This window comes from Myodes glareolus, chromosome 18, assembly GCF_982192425.1.
Source record: "Myodes glareolus chromosome 18, mMyoGla1.1, whole genome shotgun sequence".
Taxonomy (NCBI): Eukaryota; Metazoa; Chordata; class Mammalia; order Rodentia; family Cricetidae; genus Myodes; species Myodes glareolus.
In genome coordinates this window covers 30,815,584-30,840,341 of record NC_142043.1, presented here as the reverse complement: position 1 = coordinate 30,840,341, position 24,758 = coordinate 30,815,584, and the positions used below count along the sequence as shown (strand labels likewise).

The following is a 24,758-nucleotide window of genomic DNA, read 5'->3' as shown; positions in this document are numbered from 1 at the left end:
CCAGACCTTTTAGACTCTGCACAAGGCAGCACTGGAATCCATGAGACCTAGACTTTGAGACTGAGGGGAAGATGCCTCACATTTTCCCTATCTCTCTATTGCTCCAGTGATCACAAGTAAATCACTGCAACTACTCACATTTAAAGGTCACACAGGCCAACTCCACTTTTCTTTAAGTGAAATAGCAAAGAATGTGGAGCCAATCTCAAAAGTGCTCACAATGTACGTTTCAAGATATCCCAAGGTTCTAATGTAGTTCTTCTGCCTGCTTGGTTGGTTTTGTTTTTATTATAGTACTTTGAGATAGACAATAAAGCACTTGATTAAAAGAACAAGTGCCTTCCTTGGTGGTATAAAGAAATGTCCTACTATAGTTCTGCTTTATAAAATGCTAAATTTATCTTTTCATGTTTATATTTCTGGATAGATTCATGAATAATAGCATACTGCAATAAGATGACAGAGAGTCCGCAGTTTTCCGTTTCCCTCTGACTGGGATGCAAGAGTTATGTGCAAACATTGAACGGCAGGTGGTTTACAAATACACATTAAATTCCAAAAATGTCCTAGAAGTTCTTTGCGTGTTGTGAGACCCTCCAAACAGAAATGTTCCTTCTTGGAGTGAGAAGAAAGGATCCTAAGAGTCAAGAATTAGACAAAAATTCGAAGTCTCAACAAACTGAAACTTACAAGGTTTTCGAAGTTCCTCCCTAGGGTTATGCCTGCAGTAAATAATTGTTGGGGGAAAGATTCTCTGACTGGCTGAGGTCACCCAGGAGTCATACCGGCAGTTTCAAGGATGCAGCTGTCTTGACTCACCTTAATGTTTGGGTGAACTCTTCAAGTCAGCTGTGCTTTGAGTCGGCTCTGCTCTTGTCAATGAACCCAAACTGTTCCTGGTTCACTAGTGAAGCTTGAGTGAAATCAAGGATCCCTAACACTTCCTTGTTCACTAGGTGAGGCTTGAGTGCAATCCTTACTTAGATTTGTCTTGGGTGCATATTTGAGGTGAGTGCATATTTGCTTTTGTTGTCCCAGAAAAATTAAACAACACAGTCATGGTTAAAATAGTAAAACAGAATTGTTCCAGTTGTTAATAAAACCAGAATAGAGGAACCTAGTTATTTAAAATAAAATCTTTTCAACTCACTAAATAAAAAAGTGCTACCTCATATTTATTTTGTCATTGAAGCTTATAAAAAACTAAGGCTGGATAGATTTATTTTTTTCCTTTTTCATTTTAAGGTCATAGTATATTACAGTGAATGACAAATTGCTCATACATAGAAAGAAAAGACACTAATATGAAAATCATATTTCTCAAATATGATGATATATTTTAGCTTCAACTAAAACCCAATCCCTGTAATTACTTGATCACTAGAGTCTAAATATATCATATTTTGAAATAATATATTGGTTCAACATTGAAAGACATATTTCATTTTGTCCTCATAAAATATGTGTTCATAATTCAGTGTCTCCTACTCTATGTACTGCTGCTCAGGTGGGACCTGCCAGGCAGCCATTTTAACTCTTTAGAGTTGAGATCAAGATACAGTGAAAAGAATGACAATAAAAATTGACCCATTTTTTAATTTATAGTATTTTCTTGCCTTTCATAAACCCAGGCAATGTGCAATCCAATAAAGATGCATATTCCACATCCCTGCTGGAAGAAAAGCAATGAATGCTTTTCTATAGGAGGAAAGCGAAGAAAGAAATATTGTTGGTCTCCTTACCATTGTATGCAGCCATCTCTCAGGTGGAAGCTGGGGTACCTAAGCTCTTGAGTCTGTAGGGTTACAAACTGTTACATTTATGAAAGGACTCAAGCAAGTGTCCATGTAACCAAGCACAGCATCGTTGACAGTCAACGAGTATGGCTTTTCTGTTTCAGGATATGAGAAACTATGAGCCTGTCTGGTGTCAAGTAGAACCCAAGATAACGAGGTGGGGTTTAACGCAGCATTGCCCACCAGGCAACCACTTCTCTTTGAAGGTTTTTAGTTGATTTTATTATTGATGAAAATCAATCTAGCCATGAGATCAGAAAGGATTTACTAGAGCAGCCATCACCAAATACAGAAGAATTATTTCACAGAAAACACTCATATCATTAGCCCATCAAAGAATTAAAGTTTGCCCTGAGTGTTATTATATTTTTATGTAAGAAGAGCCCCTTTCTTTCAACATATACTCTAGCACATTGTAAGACTATGTTTCAAAATTTTTATTAACCTTCTTAGAAATGTCAAAATGACATTTATTACACTGTCATTCATTTGCAATGGCCATTTGTAATTTTCATTCCAAAGACATTAAAGACAACAGGTGGTGATCTGATTTCCCTCTGTATGCTGTGAATCCCACTGGTTAATAAAGAATCTGCTTTGGGCATATTGCCTTGCAGAATAGGGCAAGGCGAGCATTCCAAGCAGATAGAAGAGGAGAGAGTAGGTGGAGTCAAAGAGAAGCTATGAAGCTACAGCAGGAGACAGACGCTGGACCGAACCTTATTGGTAGGCCACAAACAAAAACAGTAAACAGATTAATAGAAATGGGTTAATTTGATATATAAGAGCTAGCCAATAATAAGCGTGAGCTAATAGGCCAAATAGTTTTGTAATCGTATAGTTTCTTTGTGGTTATTTTGGGTCTGATCAGCTGGGAAACAATCTTGCAACCTCTGATAACAAGGTAGGACCACAGAAAAGGTACTTTTCTTGTGCTCCTGTTGCTGAAGTCTCCTTTGGCTGTGTGTAGTCACTGTGGTAGCTAACCTAACCACTCTAACCACGTTCTCTAACATCTCTGGCCATGTTTCACACTGTCCGAAGATGAACTTATACAACCGATGCCACTTTAGTTCCCCTTCACCAATTTCACATTCCGGTCCACTAAAATTGGCAGGCTTTTAAAAATAGGAGCTGTAGTAAATTACCCTAGAGTCTCTGCAAGAAACTGCAAGGTAAACCTGCAGCTATGTGGTTGCTTAAAACTGCTCCATCACACTTTATTTATGAAGCTTTATTTATGAAGAACTTTGAAGAAATTTCTCAACTGCCAGTTCATTTCCTTGAGGTGTTTTGATATAGAGTTAACATGCTGCTTATTTTATTTCTTGGATTTCCATACAAATATAGTCATCCTAGTCATTTATAATGTACTGTTTTTCCCTAGAATGTCAACAGGATTGTTTTTTCTATAGAGTATACTTAATATATTGAGGGCTCTGACCACTGTGGGAAAAAGCCATTACAAGAAAGGGGGTTCATGCTATAGATACCAGTCTGGACAATCACATTTTATTTTTTGGTTTTATTCTTTGTTTTCTTTCTTTGCTTGAAGGTTATTGGTTAAAGTTTAATGTTATAGAAAGTATCATTTCTCCATCACCACTAACAACAAAATAAAATGAAAATATCCAACTTGTTGAACCTTCTGACATACTTCTAGAACTGTTTGCTAAATTCCACAATTAACTTTATAATGATTCTGGTATAAATCATAAAATCTAACTTTTTAATGAAAAGGGTTAAAGGTACTGCACACTCTCTCTAAACAAATCTAAGTCACTTTATGATTATATCTTTCTGCTAACCAAAAACCAACCCTTTCTTAATTGTTTTTAAGGAAAATATTAAACAGGTCAGGCTGTATAATTAGATTACAAGCTTTGTTAAAGCTGGGATGGTATTTAATATTTTATTAAATTAAATATTGAATTTAGTCTAGAGAACATAGTTGGAATGCATTTCTTCCTTGATTTAGATAATTCAATATCTCATTTTATCATAAAATGACATTCAAGTTTAAGTTATACATTGACTGTTGCACCAACAGCATATTCAATGCATAAAAACAGTCTGCACGGAAATTTATTTACAAAGGTAAAGTAGGTAGTATATTTAAATAATACTCAGGGGAATCACAAACGGGGCAAGCATAGGAGGAATACTAAACAAAAGCTCTGTCTATAAGTACACAAGAGCTTTCCTATTATACTTCTGTTATTCTTTTAATAAAAAAAAACAATTGTGTGCTTGTTAAATTTTGGTTAACTTGACACAAGGTAAATCATATCAGAAGAGGGAACTTCAACTTCAGTTGAGTTTCCAACAGACTGGTCTGTGGAAAAGCTTTGTCTTGGTCAGTGACTGATGTGGGGAGAGCAGGCCAGCATACTGTGGATGGTATCATCCCGGACAGGGAGTTTATATAAGAAAGCAAGTCATGGGGGGCAAGCTGATAGGCAGCAGTCTGCCATGCCTTCTGCTTCAGTTCTTGCCTCCAGGTACCTGTCTTAAGTTCTATAAGAAAGAAGGCTGAGCAAAGCAGAGGTACAGCCAGTATGCAGCACTCTTCCATGGTCTCCACATCAGCTTCTGCCCCCAGGTTCCTGTCCAGTTTGCATTCCTGTCCAGACATTCTTTAATGAAGGACTGTGATTTGGAACTCAGTGATATGAATCAAAATAAACTCTCCACTCAAGAAAGTGGCTTTTGGTCATGGAAAGCAATCTAAAACAGCGTGAAAAAAAAAACAGATTTTTTTTCTCATTAATGAACACTGAATCAAAGCAATAGTGATTTCAATACATTTATAACGAAGGCAAATTCAGCAAAAATCAAAAGGAAGTTGACTAAAGTTTGGTTAATCATTGTTTATCTGTGCAGCTGCACATACAAACACACCCCTCAACACATAATCACACACACATACACATTTGCACAGATGCACACATATATACTATTTCTCAGTTGCTATCAAACTTTTAACATTGGCGTTTTAGATAGGTAAATAATGAATCTCTGATCTTCATAACAAAAGAGAGTAGACAGTCACTAACATCACTTCTATTCAGAAGCATGGAGATAATAAAATGTGTGAAGGACAGAAGAGAGCCCAAAAATCAGTCACAGAACCATCTTGCGCGGCATTCTTTCTCAGTCCTGTTTCCTGGTTGATTCTCTCTTCCCCAGCAGCCATTTTGATCCCATTGTAAAAATATTGTTTCTTCTCTTTTCCTATTTTATCTTAGTTCGAAAAATTGTCAAAATACTACAGTTCATAAATACATTGAATTATATGTTGTCTGCCCTTTCATCAGAACAGAAGTTATAAGGAAAATGTATTTTTAATCAATAGGTGGACCATAGGATATTTAATGAATACTATTGAAATTAACACATATAATTACATCTATTACATGACTGAATATATACATATACCTTTATATATTCATTTGAAAATTAGATGAATTTTACTTACACATTTTTAAAAAATCAAATAAAGTCAGTCATTTTTCAAGAAACCAAAATGGCAACTGAGTCATCAATATTTTCTGAGAATTTATCTTTCTTTTAATCAAATATTTACCAAAAAAAACCCTTACAATCCATGTCTGTAGTTATGTTTCGTTAGTGTGTCTATTATACTGAATTTGTACTGAGGACTAGTTGTATGGCGCAACATCATTATTAAGCATTTCATTTTGCTTTATTTTATTTTTCATTTAATTTTGTAATGAAAACTGAAAACATTACAAGCAAAGCCAACTATGTTGGGTCACCAAGAAATTAAATTAATTTGAGACAGAATATTAAGTAATAAGTAAGTTAAACCTAATAGAAATTTAATGGAAGCAAATATATTTCCTATTGTATTTTTAGAGAATGGTTCTAGTACTTAACATGCTTAAAAGGAAAGGGGAATCCAATGTAGTACTTTATGAATAAAAAATGATCTAATATATAGAGATGAAAAGTAGGCATTTATCTACTTTAAAAGGCAGGGAGGAATAGCATGGAGGTTCCCTAATGCATAAGGCTACTTAGGTAATTTCCATGTGGGGAGAGTTGAAACTTCAGTGAGATATACAGATAAATCAGTCAGTTGAGCTGTAAGTGCAAAAGAGATTTTAAGATACTGCAGTGTTCACAAAACTTTTCAGGGGATATGATGCTGAATGCAATCTTTATTTTTAAAACCTATACTGTTTATAAGAATTTGAGACAATTGAAGAACATAGCAAGTTCATATATTATATCCTATATTAAATAACTAAATATTCAATATTAGAGAATACTTGAAAATAAATTAAAATGATTCCACTTCAGTTTGTGTGTGCAGAAAATGTAAACTTAATTGTGACAAGGGGCAAGAATTTATTTTATAACTATCTGCTCTTAAATATTTACACAGTTTCTTCTTAATGCAGTCGGAGTAGCAAGAATGGAGGGGGCTGCAACAATTTTTTCATTTCTGTAACTTTACACAATCACAAGCATCCACAATTAAAGATCAGTAAAATTATTACTTTTGTAATTTGGAGATTTGACTATTTTACCACTTAAAAAGTGTTCATTTAGGTGGCTTATTCAATATTTATGTACTTCCTACAAAAATTATAAAATAATATATGAATGACAAATTATTGACTGGCTTAGTGACATTTTTTCACTTTCAAATCACTAATTTTAGATCCTTCCTTAATAGTTTAGAGAGAAATCCCATACATGATTTCCAAGCAATTCTCATGGTCATTTCCCTTAAGACTGTAATATACAAAATAATAAAAATATGGTCTGGTCAAATGATGCAACTGTACACATTCCACTGCTTACCAAAGAAGTTTCTGGGATTCCTTGTGAATAGATCTCTACAAACACTGAATTCAAACACACAATAGCACTTTATAACATGAGAAGTTAAGTTGCTCAGATGTGAAATAAATTATTATAAACTTCAAACCTCATGTTTGTTTGTCAAAATACATGAGTCAAGTATTATGTCCTAACATCACTGAAATCTTATAAGGCCTAAGCAGAATTTTCTTATGATTAGTATATCAGTCAAGTGGATCAAAGTGAAACAGAGAATAAAATGAGAGAATAGATGTGACTGCTAGATAGAAGGGAAAGTGTCCAACTAAGTTGTTACAAAATCCAAGTACTAATTTATAGAAACATCCCACAGAGGTTTTTAAAGAAGTGCAGCTATATGACAGCTACCTACAGAGAGAAGTAGGCGAGGACAATACAGGAAATATGTACTGAGGAGCAGGAGGCAGAGACAATGATTGAAGGAGACAGAGACATCAGGATGGGTAGCAGTGTGGTGCCAGAAAGGAAAAGACAGAGGAAATGGGGAAAGCCATCTGTGAATTGTAAACAGGGCCCCAAAAATTGCAGATCCTCTTCCATGTGCTAAGAAGCAACCTCAAAACTCAGTACCTTTGCTTTATCGCGCATTGATCCTTTGCCCAAGATAGACATCTTAGCACCTGTTTCTTCCTGTAGCCTCTTCAAGGAGTTTCCTCTTGGTCCAAGCAATTTCCCAACAAAATTGAACTAGAAAACAAAATCAACAGAATGCCTGAATTAAGGGAATGTAAATGTATAATTTATATCAAGTATAACTAATGATTGTGGGCTTTAAAACTTTATCATTAAGAAGTAAAAGGCATGCATCCACACATAATTACACATTTGCACATGTACACACCAAAACACCTGAAACTACTTCAGAACTCTAATCCGAGAGAACTTTGAAAAGAATACTACTTCCTAAAAGAGAACCAAGATCAGTAGTACAATGAAAATACTATTTATTCAAATAACCAAATATGTCACGCGCATAAAAACAAAGTGAAAAGATTACCAATGTCTCAAGGCTCTTTCTTGCCAGGTTATAATAGGCAATAAAAACCCACAAATCCAAGGAACCTCAAAACTGAAAAAGTTAACGCAATTAAACTTATTTAGAAATAAAATGTGCCACCATAACAGACCCAGAAAGACAATAATCATATGTATTTACTCATAAGTGGATTTTATACATAATGCAAAGAAAAACAGCCTACATATCACAATTCCAGGGCATCTAGACAACAATGAGGAACCTAAGAGAAACATAAATGTATCTAATCTACATAGAAAATAGTAAAAGACAAGATCTCCTGAGTAAATTGGGAGCATGGGGACCATGGGAGAGGATGGAAGGGGAGGGGAGAGACAAGGAGCAGAGTAGAGAAAAATGTACAGCTCAATAAAATAAAAAAAAATAAAATGTGATTCTTATTTGTTTAACATTGCATATGTCTATATTTTTATACAACAAATATCATGGTCAGGAAAAGTGGGACTAATTTACTCTTCAATAGTTTATTCTATTATTACTTCATATCAGAAAATAGAAGATCTGAGCATTTAAAGAAAAAATTAAAAAGGTTATAACACATACATATTATATACATAATTTACTTATTCTAAATGATGACATAAACATAGGGATTAATATTGTTCACTAAAAATGAGGTTTTCATTTATGCTATATTGAAAAAACTATGTCCAAAACCTAGAGTATAAGATACAATGCAAAGTATATGTTCATAAAGGATAAATATTTTAAAATCACGATCTTATAATAAGAATGGGCACTTTTTCTTTTGTTGCTGTTAGAAACTGATCTTAAGATCTTGAGCATGCCAGATTTGTGTTCTACCACTGAGCAGCAGGTCTACCTCTTCAATTTTTATTTTGAAGCAGGTCTCTGGAAGTCACAAGGCTAGCCTCAAATCCACTCTGCGACTCGGGCAGGCTTCGAATTCCTCCTGCCTCAGCTGACCAGTAAGTATTAACTAGAGTACTTTGCCACCCAGTCTGGGGAGCAGCATTATTAGTTCTAGTGTAGGACTGGAAAAGAACCTAGGTAAGAAAATGGTGAGAAATGGGCAATGACTATTCATAATTACTGCATTTCTTTGTGTATGGTGAAATATTTCAAAACTTGATCATAGAAATAGTTTGTAGACCTCTGAACAAAGTAAAAATAGATGGATTGTGTAATTTAGATGTATTGTATTTAATTATGAGTAAAGTTGCTTAATAAATAATATCACAAAACACATTTTAAAAATTCATAATTTATGCTTAATGTTAGCATTAAGTACTTTTCTATAGGCCTATGATAAAGAGAACCTATCTACTCTGAGCATAATTATTTAATATTACATTGGGATGCAGATTGTTTCCCATATAGGTATTAGACAAAGGGATCAATTTACTTTCTAAAAGGATGACCATCAACTTATTTCCTACAGATGTACCAATATAAAAGAAAAAAATCTTGAAAATTTTATGCTAAATAAAGTAAATATTAAAAACAAAAGCACACAGAGAAGTTGGGGTCCACTTAGAGAACTATGGGAAAGCCATTATTCTGGGTAAAGATTTTTAAGGGTACCCAAACTCCTGTCAGTAACCCATTAAGAATGTTCAGTGTGTAAGTTCAATAAACTTATTGGTCTTCAAGGGGGAACTCAGGTGAAAGGCAATTCTTACTTATTTGTATAAACTTAATAAATGTATATTATATGATATTCGCTCACTAACAAAAGCTTATTTCTATGCTTGTATCTGGTCACAGCTATAGCTTCCCTATTAACTGAGGTTTTTGGATCCACTACTGAGAAATGGGTCAGAGGACTTTCTTTCAAAATGAAGGAGTGTTGGAAATTTAAAATATCAGAAATAATTATGTAATTAGCTACATCTTTTTGATGTGTTTAACTTTGGGAAATTTCTTTGAAGACATACTTGGAAAATAGCACAAGAGTTGCTCCTTGGCTATTTTACCCTCCAAAACAGCAACGCGCATTAACTTGTCATGAAAGGTGAACCATTTCATTAGCATAGCTTTTCTCTCACCTTTCCCTTAAGGGAATAATTTACTCATTAAAAGCTAAATCAATCCAGCACAACAGGGTCTTTCATATTTAAACAGCATTTAATGTATTTAGAAATTCTGAGATTTTTAAGATGCAAAATAGTGAGTGTAATTGTGATTTTAATATATTAAATATCTTTAAACAGTTTGAAGATATTATTCATGTTTCAAGAAAATTAAATGTGTCTGTCAACTATTTTGAAATCACTTAACAATTGTTTGGAAAAAATTTTTTATTCCAGTATCTTGTGAGCAATATTATCACACTTTAAACTTTATAGAAGTTATCAAATTATTACATGGACATTAATTCTAATTTTCACATTTTAATTGATTTAAAATACAATAAAACATAATTAATGACAAATAATAATTTCTTATCAGAAATCTAAGGCCACATTAAGGAAAAAAATGGAATTTTTTTACAAATTAATCCAAAGAGCAATTCACAGTTTAAGTGGTAATAATGTTTGACATTCATGCTTATAAATTAGCTAGTTTATCCTCTGACTATCCAAGAATGTTCTATTTGAGAGTTCTAGTTTTCTAGTTTCTCTCAAGGCTAACGAGGAAGTATGTGCTGTTCATCAATATTCATGTGAAATAACCCTGCTAAAATGTCACACTTGCACATGAATTCTGGTAGTGATCTCGCCCTTCTCAGAAAAGGGAGATCATTCACTTCCTCCATTCACTTCAGGTCTGCTTCTGCCTGCCCGAGAGGACATTGGTGAGCAGTACCATCTGGGAAGCATTGCTAGAGTACGGTCTCTGCTGGATTTCTGTCAGTCTTCTTTGATATGACTCAGCTGTACAGCTGCCATAATTCCTGCTCCTTCCAAACTCTAGTCCTTATTCTTGCTAAACCTTGAACTCCTTATGTCATTTCCAGAACTGGCTTGAAGATGGAACACTTACTGTGGGAAGAAAGTCATAGATCTCTTCTCTGCTTTGGGAACACAGCACCAGGTCAAGCTTTAGCACTTTAACTTTTGTTTCTTCACATTAAAACAAAGCAATGGAAATAAGGACATATGCACAGAGAAGGTGTAAAAACTAGTATTTCTAAATCAGTAGAGCTGAAATGACAATACTCAAGTATTCACCTCATCATCACCAGAAAGTGTTGGCAAGGAAGAGGAGAAATTAATTTGAATAGAGTAAAACAGTTTAATTGCATTTAAATGGAGTGTATGCTGTATTTGTTTTAAAAAGAAACTTTGTGTAGAGCACTGTGGCACAGGTGTGTGGTCCAGCATCTGGGAGGCTGAACTTGCAGGACCTCAAGCTGAAGATAAATCTGAGCTCATGAGGGACACCACAATATGAAAATAAATACTTGAACTTCAACAACAGTCACAAAAAGACAAGGCACAAAATGGAAAAGAATGTTTTAGAATATCTAGAAATAGCCATTAAAGTGCAGAACACTATATTACCATAAAATTAATTTATATATATTAATATATATTAATATATACATATATACAAAAAATAAGATTTAGAATATGAAATAATTATTTATCCCACTAAATTACTTAGGAAATGTAGAATAAAAATGTAATTCTATTTTTTTAAAACCGTCTAAAAACTTACAACTTCCCTAAATGGAAAGGAGCCTTTCATATAAAGTGCTACATAATTATTCAAATGTGGTAAATGCTCTTAAATGAGTACAGATTAAGACATGGGAAGATCCAAACAAAGGAGAGAAGAAAACTATGAGGTCCACTCTTCCTTCCGTTTTCTTATTGAGTGAGGAAGTAGGAGAGATATAGAAAAGTTATGAATATGAAGTTTTGAATAATATGCTGTGGAATTCGCTGCCCTAAATTTTTTCAGGCCTAATATAAAATGTTTAGTGTGCCTTGATGAGCAGTAACAAGCATGTAAACAGAAGACTGTATAATGGAGGATGAAGGACACAGGAAGAGAGATGTTGGCAATTAGGCATGACCTACTACAGGCTTGGAGTGATCTGGTAAGTATGGGCCTCAACACATCCTATTTCCTTATTCACCAATATAAAACATAATAGCATATATTTGGGGCAGACATGAAAAAATATTTTAGCATTAGCAAAATAATTATATATAGAACCAAGCTGTTGAGGACATTTTGCAATATTTTCAAAGATGGTGACACTGAAAACAGAAATCCAGAAGTCCTAGAAGCCATGCACAGTGAGAAATGGAAGATGATGATAAATGTTTAATAATAGATGCCCGGTTCCTAGGTAGAGAAACAACTTAAATTACATCACACAAGCAGAAAAAGGTAAAGAAAAAAGCCTGGGAGAAAGCTCAGAGAAATACTAAGATTTAGAGAAGAAAATAAGAAGAAAAGGTAAGAGATTTTTGCTTTTGTTGCTTGTTTTTCTCCTGGAGGAATAATATAGAACCAGGAAAACAAGAGGGAGCATCTTTGACACATTGCTTAAGTTGTCACTAGGAATCAGAGGCTGCACTGTCAGCCGCCTGAGCTGCAGAAGTCTGTCCCCAGGAGGTTCTGGGGACAGAACGACTCCTGCTGAGGTGTGACTGCTTCAAAGTCATACCAGGGGAGGGAGACAAAGGTGTCAGAAGATGCTCTGGGGCTACATGCTATTCCAAAGCACCTCCGTGCTATTTCTCCTGTGTTGCAACATCAAGACATCAAAGGCTTCTCCTGGGTAGTCTTTGCTTACACATTTTCCGTGGTGTATATTCAGCACAGAAGGAAAAGGCAGAGGCAGCAAAGAAAAGAGGAGGAACAGACTGAGAGCAGGACCCTGGTGGGTGGGGTGGGTGTCTCTGATTGCTTAGCAGCTGAAGAAGTGTGACTGACTGACCACTGAAGGGCACCAGATCCCTGTCCCTGGGCACCCAAACAGGCCATCTTGCCCTTGACACTTGCTGGACTCACTATGTCTAGCTTCTAAGAGCAGAGATGACAGCCACCCCCTGCCAGCTAAATGTCCTACAGCAGACAGTTGGCTTGCTCAGCTGATGCAGATCTTGTCTGCCTGCTGGGATCTGTCTACAGCAAAGGACTGAGTTCCAATGACCGTGGCCACTCCTAGCGCTTAGATGCTGACTGGCCCAGCGGGTGCTGGAGCTGATGCCCTCACTACCTATTACAGTCTGGATACAGGCAGGTACCCTGAGTCATCTGAGAAACATTCAGTGAATTGTGTAAGAGGTCAGTTACCTGACAATAGACAATAGAAGATTCAGCTGCATAGTTCCAGGGCTTCCAGGCAGAAGGAGTGAAAGTAGATAAGAGAATGTGAGGAGTTGTTGACAGGCTGAAATAACCCTGCAAGAGAACCTGTAAACCGTGGTCACCGGAGTTCCAGAATGTTTTCTTCAGCACCTAGTGCCCTAGGATCCAGGCTAACACCAGTGCCATGCATGAAGTCTATCTACTGGCTACTGAAGAACAGTAAGGGAAAGATCAGCCTTTGAAGTTCTCTTTGCCTACCCATAAGACAGTAGTAAGTTCTGTTCTAACAGAAAATTTCTTAAGGTTATTATTGATAAATTTAGGGTGACCCAGAGGAGAATGTAAAAGACTGTTGTAAAACACTGTCTTCCTGACACGGCATTGCTATGGCACTCATGAACTCAGAGGACTGGAGTTATGTACATAAGATATCATCCAGATCAAATCACTTGTAGTTTTGCAGGAACATGTATGGGTGTGCAGGCATACGTGTGGAGGCCAGAGGTTGACAGCAGGTCTCTTCTTCAGCTATTCTTGACTGGAGTTCACCAAATTGGTTAGGCCAACTGTCCAGCAAGCACCTCCTGCCTACCTCCCAAGCACGATGATTATAGAAGCCCACAGTCACACCTGCTGTTGATAGGAGGCTGGAAATCAACTCAGGTCCTCACGCTCGCACAGGGAATAATCTGCTGAGTGTCCTCACACAGTGCTGGAGTTGCTTCTGAACATCCAGTGAAACTAAACGGACAAGAAACCTGAATCTGAGACTTCTCACTGTTGTGACAGTTTTTTAATTCACACTTGAACCTGCGCCTATTATGCATGCTTCAGATGTTTTAGTTCTTTTTAAGTCCGTTTTGAGAAACTGTGCCTTCTCCAAAATCTTCTCCTGGCATTTAAGTTACTTAATTTGTGAGCATACAGGTGCATATAATAGTACATCATATTTTAATGATAAGGTTGGAAATGATGCCACCATGTCCTTTACTAAATTCAGTCATTTCATCTCTTCTTTCTCATAATCCAAGCATTTGCCAGTTTTGATGAGCATTGTAAAGAATCAGCTTTGTCTTTATTTTTTCTTAATAATTTATTATTTTACTTTCCATTTTTAAAAGAATTTTATTTTAGTTCTTTTTAGTTTATTCTCCTAGGTAACATATTATTAATTTTTTTTTCTAATATAGCCATAGATTACTGTCTTGGAAGGGAACCTATCACCTGTTACCTCCCATTTATTGAGCTTTCAATGCTGTCCTTTTTTACTGCAAACATGCATCTATCAGGTTTTCTTAGCTGTTCTCTAACAGTATCTCCGTCATTTAAAAATATTATTAGGAATGTGTTTAACTATCCCAATAACATTTATATATCCTAGAGAGAGCAAAGTTCTATGTGAGATGTTCAGGACATGAGGCTTCTGCCTACATGTTTAAGATCAAAGCCCTTAAAAATGACATGAACACATTCATCCCGTAGACCATGCGGGACAAAGGAAGATGTTATCTATTAAGTACATGGAAAATGCTCACTAGACCGATAATAAGGCAATGATGTCTTGATCTTGGAGTCTCATGGAACTAGATCTGTGTAAAATTAATTCAGTGTTATTTACAAACAACTACCTATCCTGCAGTATTATTATTGACAAGCCTGAATAGAGGAAGATATCCTTGGAGACCAGTAGTCCTGATTAAATATGCTCATTTTATTGGGTTGAGGTTCAAACTCCACATGGGAATGGGAATGCTGACTCACTAGTAGCTGAGGGTCAAGGAAGTCAACACACATGAGTGAAATCAAGCTTTACTTTGTTTTCTTTTAATTTTATAGGTAATAATCAGAGTAGTGAGGTTCTGTCATTCTCATGCAAGAAGCAGCCTGGCTGTGCTCTCTAGAATTTGATAGATCAGTGGCACATCAGTAGGATGTGCAGAGTGATCTCGACGAAAGTGTTTGCAGACAAACCATTTTGTCTAAAAGGTAAATGTTAGATCACATAATAAGATGATGTGACACCTCATTATGCATGTATGAGTAAGTATGGCACATTTTTAAAATAAAGAACAAGGACATAGATTCAGTACATTAAAAACTGCATCCTCAAGGCTGAATATAGACACCAGGACAATCGGAAGAAAGTAGAGACTCTACATTAATTTAAATGACAAACAAACAATAAAACTTTACCAAACAAAATATTTTTACAAATGTTCAGTAATTAGTTGCAGAAGTCATCACAACAGCATACATTTTTGATTTAGTAAGAAGCTTACTTGTGCCCAGGTGGTGATGGTGCACACTTGGGAGACAGAGGCAGGTGGATTTCTGAGAGTTCGAGGTCAGCCTGGTCTACAATTGGTGTAGAAAGTCCTTCTTTATTTCTGTTGCTTTTATTGGTTAAATAAAGAGACTGCCTTGGCCTTTTGATAGGGCAGCCCTTAGGTGAGCAGAGTAGACAGAACAGAATGCTGGAAAGAAGGGAAGTGTGGCAGACGCCATGATTCTCCTTCCCAAGAGAGACACTGGTTAGACTCATGCTGATAAGCCACAATAAAGTGGCGAAACACATTAATGGAGATATGTTAAACGAATACGTAAGAGTTAGCCAATAAGAGGTTAGAATTGCACTGCTACTGAATATGGATAAAGTCTCAATTTGTTAACTTCAATCCCATTCTGTCCTAATTAACAACATTCATATCTGGAAGTTGGTGTCACTATGAAATAAGGAGTGAGCTAATGAATGAACAGAGTAGGAGAAGTGTCATATTATCTATTAATATGAGATTGTGGGACAAACAGAATATATTGAAACTATGTGGTGTCAATAGGCATAATGGCACCTCTGAGGAGAAAGAAGGTTAAGAAGTACATCGAGACAGACAGTGCTATGATTTGGGGTCAAACCACTATCATTCAAAGGAAGAAAGGTATTTAGGCATGCATTTGCGCATGCATGTGCAGCATTATTACATAGAATTTTTACTTTTAGCAATGACTTAATAAATACCATTCACTAGAATACTTACATGGAATGATGCTTATAAAATTAGTTTCAACTTTACCAATAGCATATTAGCTTTTAATGACTAGGAATGGCCAAAATGTGGATTTTCCATGACTATAAAACATTGCAATTTCTAACTGTGCTTTAGAATCCTATGATTATTATCATATGTGAATAATGCTGACATTATAAAAAGAATTTATGTCTATCATTCTTTTGTTTCATCAAGTTCTTAGAAATTTTTCAGAAGTATACCGTTTCATTTGGGAATTATATTACTATTAATTATGCAAAGCAGTTATTTAAATTCTCATATCATAATATATATGAACTGTGTTTTTTTCTTCTGGGTAGGTAAAGAATACTTATGACCATTTTCTCCAAAATATATAGAAAATTGCTAAGTATTTGACTTCTAAAAGAAAATACCTTAATTTATACTTTACTGTGTATTAGAAGGATGAAGAAAAAGACTACTTTGCAATTATATGTAGAAACTATGACAGGTATTGAAGGAAAAAGTTAATTCATGAAAGTGTGCATGAAATGTAATCATTATTCTATACCTGTGATCAAATATTCTTAAGAAATTATGCCACAGAAAGTACATTTCAAGTACTTTAGTTTCAACTTCCGCAGTGTTAAAAGGTTTTAAAGTGCTTTAATGCAAAATGGCAAATGACATACTTTAGAGAAAATCAATATTTTTTGCATTTGGTACTAAAAGGGAACACTTTGGTGTGTCATTGTTGGGAGACTTGCTGTTATAAAGGAAGCCAACTGTATTTTTAAACAATTTCTTCAAAGTTTTAATCATAATCATACTTCACCATAGGCAAACTGCGTTCTAGATAGGTGGCAAAAAATGATAACAGCACAAATGCCTTTTAGTATAGCATCCAATATCTAAAATAATTTTTCTAAGTTATAAATAAACATTAGTTTAGTATGATCCTTAATTGTCTGTCCACTGTGCTTTAAGTAGGTCTTTAGTTTCTCAGTTTATTAATTGCATCATGTTTTGAATAACATATCGAGACTGTTTCTCTTCCTTTCTCCCGATGGATACACTACTATTTGTAGATTAACACATTTACCCTGATATTTCCAGTACAGCTACTAAAAATGGTTGGTTTTATTTAAATTTATATTACAAAATATGAGTCAGAAAACATGTAGGGCAACTCATACATATCTAGTCTTGTTGTTTGGATAGGGGTCATAGATCATAGATCAGCCTCTGTCAAACTGAAGAAACTTTCTGCTGGACAAATTTTAAGACCAGTGAATTCTATATACAAAGTTTCTCGGGGGAGAAAAACTGTAGCAATAAGAGTCTTAATGATATTGTATCTAACTAGTGACTAGCAAACAAAAGAAAAGGTACTATCACTAAACAAATGTATAAATCTAATCCAATTTATTTTAAATATGTTACATTTTTTTACCCTGCTCACATTTGTTTTAGTCTGATTTCTATAGATGTGATAAAACACCGTGCACAAAGAGTATATTCAGGCTTACAGGTTCAGAGCATTAGAGTCCATGATACCAGTGTAGAGGCAGCTGAAACAGCGGGCCAAATGTTTACATTTTGAATGTAAACTAGGAAGCCTAGAAAGTGAACTTGGATGGAGTGAAGCTTTGATGCATCTCAGTTCACTGCCAGTGGTGTATTTCCTCAAGTACGGCCAACTCTTCCGGTTATCTAATAACATCCCAAACTAGAACCACATCTTCAAATGCTGGTGATGGTGAATCCATCTCATTCCAACCACACCCCAGGGAACTTCAACAACACAGAATCAGCATCAAAAAATAGTTTTGGTAAATCCATATTGAACCATCAAGGAATGATGAGGTAGGGCAAAAATTATTGCATGTTATCACAAATACGAAGGCAATGTATCAGGAAGATGCTCATCACTAAATGATTATAATGCCAGACTTTGAAAGGAAACTCCCCAAAATGAAACTCCACAATATAGATTAAACTTACTGTCTGTGAACACGTGAATATGGTGGCTCTGGCAGGGTTCCTGAGATGTGAGCTCCTTCCACTGTGATCAATCCTGTGTGCAAATCTAAATGAGAGGCAATGGGCTATAAAGTACACATGATTAGGGTGAAAGATGTGTATTTTAAGATAAATTGAAGACTGAAATGTGATAGAAAACAAGTTGGCATTAATTTCTAATGGCTATTTAAACAGACCCTCTACTATATGGAGTAACATGTTAGGAAGCCACTTTATATAAAGCAGCAATCTTCAAAGTAATTCACTCTACCTGCTATGTGCTAGAGGTATGTAATGTGCCAATAACTACAGTAAATAGTTCACATTCCTTACCCACTTGAGAGCCAAAACCACAAAGAACATGACAACTAGCTGACATGGACAAGCTAAGTGACATATATCAGGTTTGTTGCAATAATAATAGGTACAGTTCAAAAGTAGATATCCTACTAGGCATATGGGTTCAGGAAAATATTGCCCCTCTCATTCTGGGGGATTAATTTACTGAAAGCATGCAAAATTTATGGATGCAAAAGTGAATACAAAAATCCAGTAATGCCGCATCCAGAATTTTGTATTTTTCTATAAAGTGCAGGACAAATACGGGCAGTAATGTAGATGCTTGAAGACATACTTTGTAGAAACAAACTAAACTGAAGATGTAGTTTGTGGTTTGGGATACTCTTTGTCCATTCAGTTTTCCATGACCACCTTTCTCTATCCTGCCTATATTCCCACACTTGTCTGTGGATGGCTAGGATTTTAACTTCTCTCTGGTCATTCCTTGGTTTCTTTTTGATTTTGGTCAACACCAACAGTGACAGAGGACCAAGAAACAGGAGTTTTTTGCTTCATCTCAAGAGAAAAAGACTATAAATTAGTGCTTTTAAAAAGTACATCAAGGAAGAAAATGGTAGTTTCAAATTAACAAACTGATGAAATGATGATTGTTCATAAAGCAGGGATATTTTCTCTAGAGATACATTCACTAACATAATGGTTTGGATTGACTGTAAACTTGACAGCATATGGAATCACTCAGCAGATGAGGCACACATCTGAATGGATTGTTTTAAGTTAGTCTTTTCCCAGGCCTATGAGGGGTTAGCATGATAAGGCTAATTGATGTGGGAAGATCCACTCTAAATGTGGATGGTAGCATCAACATGCTTTGTGTCCTAAATGGGATAGAAAGAAAAATCCAGTTGAGGAGAAGCATGTATTCATTGCTTTTGTTTCCTGACTGCAGATGCATGGAAACTGACCAGCTGCTACCAGGATTTGTTTACCGTGATAAACACTGCGCACATAAAGCCTTTCTTTTTTATGTTGTTTTTTATTAGAATTTCTCTGTTTTAATCATAGCAAGAGGTAAGGTGAGTAATAAAACTAATAATAGTATTAAGTGTTTCAAATAAAATTATGGAATGTTTAATAAAGAGAGCAATTCCTTTGAATATCTAATGAGGCAAGGCAGTGGTGGCATACGCCTTTAATCCCAGGACTCGGGAAGCAAAGGCAGGTGAATCTCTGTGAGTTAGAGGCCAGCCTGGTCTACAGAGTTAGTTTCATGACAGGTGGGGCTGTTATACAGAGAAACCTTGTCTTGAAAAAAAAAACAAAAACAACAAAAAATGATCTAGAGTGAGTTACTTGTAAGAGAGAGGAAATGGGGTCATCGATGGTCTGTGTGTCATGTAAAGATATTTCAAAATCTTTAGACATACTCATGATTATGAGCAATCATGACTCAAGAATTGAAAATCATCCAAAATATTGATGATAAAGACCAAAATTTTTATCTCTAAAAACTCAGGAAGTACTGTGCTCAGAATATTTCTCTTGAATCTATCTATGTACATGTAGTTTTAACTAAGTAAAATTCTTAAAATGTCATTGGAGAGAGCAGGGAGTTTCAGACAGATAGCTACATGAGAACTTTATAGCATTTCTAGGATAGAAAGTTCACCTTGAGATTAGAACACAGATACATGGACAGGACTATTAGTTTTTTATTTTAATCTGTTTTTAATAAATATTTCTTTTATTTTTGAGCTTATGACCTCAATATACCCCCTTCTCTTTCCTCAATCTAAACCCTTCCATACAATCCTCCATTTTTTTTTAAATTCATGGCCTTGTTTTTCATTAATTGCTATTATGTGCACATATGTTTATCAGGGACACTAATTGCCATATGCGCCAATAAGAGGGACCTCATACCACCTTTTCTCCCTTCCTTTCTACTCCCTCCCTGATTTTTCCTATATTTCTTGCCTAGCTTGTAGTAATTCTATTTTGTTCTTAGCATTATTACCTTAAGAAGGCTGTTATGTTTGCCATTTATGATAAAGCAAGTGAATAACTATGGGATGTGCTCCACTTTCTATTGCTGGAAAACAAATTGCTATGGATTGCACTTTGATTAAAATGTGCATTAATGCATCTGCATTTTTTATGTGTCAGAAATCTATATATGCCTCACTGTGTATAATTGTTCCCACTGAAAATTTGAGAAGTCTGGGGCTGATTGATTCATTGAGATAACTTAGGAGACTGTCTCTTCTACTAACAAGATTATTTACATCATTCCTTTCACTGTAGCTTTTAAATTAGCATCTTCCACCCACCCCCAATCCCCAAATTTGAGTACCTATAGGTCAGAGGTCAGTTCATGTCCCAGAAGTTGTCTGTAGTTACTAGAAATCACCTGAACTTCCTTTCCATGTGGCCTACCTAACAACCATTTAATCAAAACAGGAAAACATTTTTTTATGCTTGTCTGCTAATGAAATGAAATATTAAGTGACTACTTCACAGAAATGGGGCCTATCATCTTTTTCTATTGTTTAAAAAAAACAAGTTTTAATTCTATAGTCAAGAATTAGAAAAGGAACAAATAAATATCGAGTCATTGCCTGTTGTATCTCAACACACTCTCCTTTCAAGTGTCCATGACATAATCCAGATGTTATCCCAGACATAATAAACCTGGTTACTTATAGGATCAACAGTGCCTTAAACACTGTCTTCAAATAAAACATGACAAAAAACTGATATATTCTTTAGTAGAAATGCTATAATATATAACACCAGAATTCTTGCCACAGCAGAATTGTTTAAAGGCTGCTAAAGATCACTGAGTTTATATTGTAAGAACTAAGAAAACAACCCTTAAAACTAGAACAAATCTCTCATCGGCCTAAAATAGTGTAATGTTAACTTCAACAAGAATTAATTGAAACCCTATATATTCAAGAATCTATAAATAAGTATCAAATAAGTGAATTTCTATAGTGGTTTCCATTTGCTGCAGAAAGAACTTTACCTGATGATAGATGAAGACTAGAATTATTTGTGGGTATAAGGACAAATGTCTATAGGGTATTGTTAGGAATTATGCTGGTTTACTAAATTCATGATTGTAGATTCGCTTCCAATATTTATGACATCACTACGGTATTGTAAAATAGAATATTTGTTTAACTAGGGAAAGATGTATTACATTGGTTTGTGCTGCAGAATAATTGTTTAAATCTAGAAAGATGTGCTGCATTTGTTTATGCTGGTTTTGTTTAATTATGTAAAGGTGTGTTGCTTTGTTTATGCTGAATTTGTTTAACCTTATAGAGATGTGTTGTTGGTTTACCTTGCCTGCCTAAGGCACCTGATTGGTCTAATAAAAAGTTTAATGGCCAATACCTAGGTAGTTGAGGGATAGGCAGGGTTGGTGGGCAAAGAGAATCTGTAGCAGCAGGAATCTAGGCCCAAGAGAAAATGAGATAGAAAAAGAGGGAAACCCCAGGGGTCAGTCAGCCTGGCAGTCACCAGACAGACAGACATGGAGGAAACAGGAAAGTACGACATACAGAATGAAAGAAAGGTAAGAAGCCCTGAATAAAAATGTAGATGAAGAGAAACAGGTTAGAATAAGTTATAAAAGCTAATGGAACAAGCATAAATAACTAATAATAATTCTCTGTGTCATGATTTGGGTCCTGACAATCCAAGAAAGCCTGCTACACTAGACTACTACAGAAAACCAAAATAAATCAAAGTACAGACCTGTGGAAGCCAGTCCCAAGCAGTACAAAATCAAAAATGTTCAGACCCCTAAAGTTCAGGACTCATTGCTGAAGAAGTGACACAAATACTTTAACAGCCAGAATATCAGTGAGTTTGTGGCATGATTGGGTCTTCTTGAACTATCAGAAGCTAGATCTATAAATTTTCACATACATGACTGGCCAAATATGAAGGGAACAAAGAGGACACAAATGTACATGCCAAAATGAATGAGGAATAGCCCATGAGGCCTCAACACTATACAAAAAACTATATAGTCAACAAAGGAAAGCTGGGAGGGGAGAAGGCTTTCCTAGGGAAGATCACAACAATTGGTTATCTAGGGCTAAACAGTCCCCAAAAGCTGGTTATATTTCAGAATATATATGTATGTATGTATATATATATATATATATATATATGCACGCATGCACATTCATGCACACACACAAACAATTAGAGATAAATGAGGCTGTGAAATTGAAAGAAAGCGAGAAGTGGTATATCAGAGGATTTTGATTCAGGAAAGAGGAGGGGTATATGTAATTAAATTATAATCTCAAAAATAAAATTAAAAATAATAAAATTTTCAATTTTGGCATTTAGTTTTTAATCTTCAAAATTATTTATAAATATAACAGAACAATCACTTCCAATGTTAAGGAGCAGGTGGATAGAAGCATTTCTCTATACATTCTACTCCTAAACAAAAAAGACAATAATATATCTGATGAGTCAACAATTTCTACTCTAACAAAGACTTTGGAACCCCAAGCACTGGGTATGGAGAATTCTCACAAATGGAGAGTCACAGAATAGAAGTGTTCCTGATGTACAGTCCTAGCAACAAACAAACAGAACAATGGAGGTTTCCAAGGACTATATCCAAGACTGAACAGAAGCTTAGAACCAATAGAATGAGGTTCTTAGAAATGGTACACCCACTGATACAAGGAAACAGATCTAATGAGAGTTTACCAAGGCCAGTTGGACTGGGACTGAACGAGGACGTGATCTAACCAGATTCTCGGAATTTGGCCGGATTCTCTGAATGTGGCTGGCCCGAAGTCTTTCTGAAAAGCCATTGACTATGATACTGGGACCTGTTTCCTCTGCATATTCTGGATTTTGGGGATCCAGTCTGTTTGGATACTCACCTTCCTGGACCTGGAGGGAGGGGGGAGGAACTTGAACTTCCCACAGGGCAGGAAACCCTGACTGCCCTAAGGGATGAAGAGGGAGGAGGAGAGGGAGAGGGGGGAGTGGGAGGGTGTTGGGAAGAGGGGCGGAAATGGAAACTTTTATAATTTAATAAAATTTACTTTAAAAAATAAAAGAAATGGTACAAACTGAGAGGCCAAAGTATAGGACAATAAAAAGGATGCTAAGGCAAATAACTGTTTTAAGAACTAGCATTTGCATGGTTACAAAGAATTTCAGAAGTGATTTAAATTAATTTAAAAAAAGAAAAAAACTCAGAGTAAGTAGTTTTAGGAGTAGATTGTTTTCTCCTTGCACATTGAATTGTACATAAGGAGATTTTCTTCTCTTTTTTTAAAAAATTATTTATTTATTTATTTAATTATTTATTTATTAAAAATTTCCACCTCCTCCCCACCTCTGTTTTTCCTCCCCCTCCTTACCTCCCCCTCCCTCTCTAGTCCTAAGAGCAGTCAGGGTTCCCTGCCCCATGGGAAGTCCAGGGTCCTCCCCCCCTCCATCCAGGTATATAAAGGTGAGCATCTAAACAAACCAGGCTCCCACAAACTCAGTCCATGCAGTAGAATCAAAACCCAGTGCCATTGTCCTTGACTTCTCAGTCAGCACTCATTGACAGCCACATTCAGAGGGTCCAGTTTAATCACATGCTCCATCAGTCCCAGTCCAGCTGTCCTTGATGTGCTCTAAGGAGATTTTCTAGCAAAGTTAGGTTTTGCATGGTAAGTACTGGGTTTTCTGTCTCATAATAATTCAATAAATATGCATTTGTCCGACTGTTTTACTATTTGAACAATTGTATTTTTCCAGCACTATTGTTTTATGATGCACTTATAAAAAGAATAAACAATGTATAGAACCTTTTAGATTTAAGTAAAGTCTATAGTGGACAATATACACATAGGGATTTCGAGGTCCAGTAAACTACAGTTGTTGAAGAACTTTGAAGTCTGATCCTTGTTTGAGAATCCATGTGGCTGAATGGTTCCCAGGCAATGGGAGAAGAAAATTTTCAAATAGAAAAGGACTATGAAATGTTCCCCAAGTTGAGAAAAGGGAAGATAACAGTGAAGATGTGAGGAATGGAAGTAAGAAATATATAATAAGAAAATAAGAATAAATTTTCTCTCTTTTAATTATATGGGATTGGTGTGGGTATTTGCAAAGATTATTTCAGGAAATAATTCCTTTTATTTTTCAAGAAACATCCTTGAAAGGGTCAAAAATGTTTATTAGATTCATATATTTTTTTACTCACAGTTGCTAGTCTTCACAGCCACAAGCATATTTGGGTCTAAAAATAGCCATTGTTTATGTACCTCAAGAAAGAAATTGAAATTAACATCCATTATCAGCTAATATGTATTAATCAACAGCTGTGTGCTTGGCAGTGTAAGAGCATGCATTGGCATATAATTTAGCAGCAAAGTTAATCCTCTTCTAGTGCATAAATGGAAAAATGGAGCAAGACTGTATCTGCCAGGGCCCTAGTGGCTTCGTGAAAATATC

General features: G+C 35.5%; 1 protein-coding gene across 1 annotated transcript in view; it reads right to left on the bottom strand.

Moving 5' to 3' along the window:
• Positions 1-24,758, bottom strand: part of Khdrbs2 (KH RNA binding domain containing, signal transduction associated 2) — a 456,644-nt gene that overhangs the window by 292,927 nt on the left and 138,959 nt on the right. Inside the window, exon 3 of the mRNA XM_087898049.1 lies at positions 7,239-7,355. Within this exon, the coding sequence (XP_087754175.1) occupies positions 7,239-7,355 (117 nt within the window). The remainder of the gene's footprint in view (positions 1-7,238; positions 7,356-24,758) is intronic.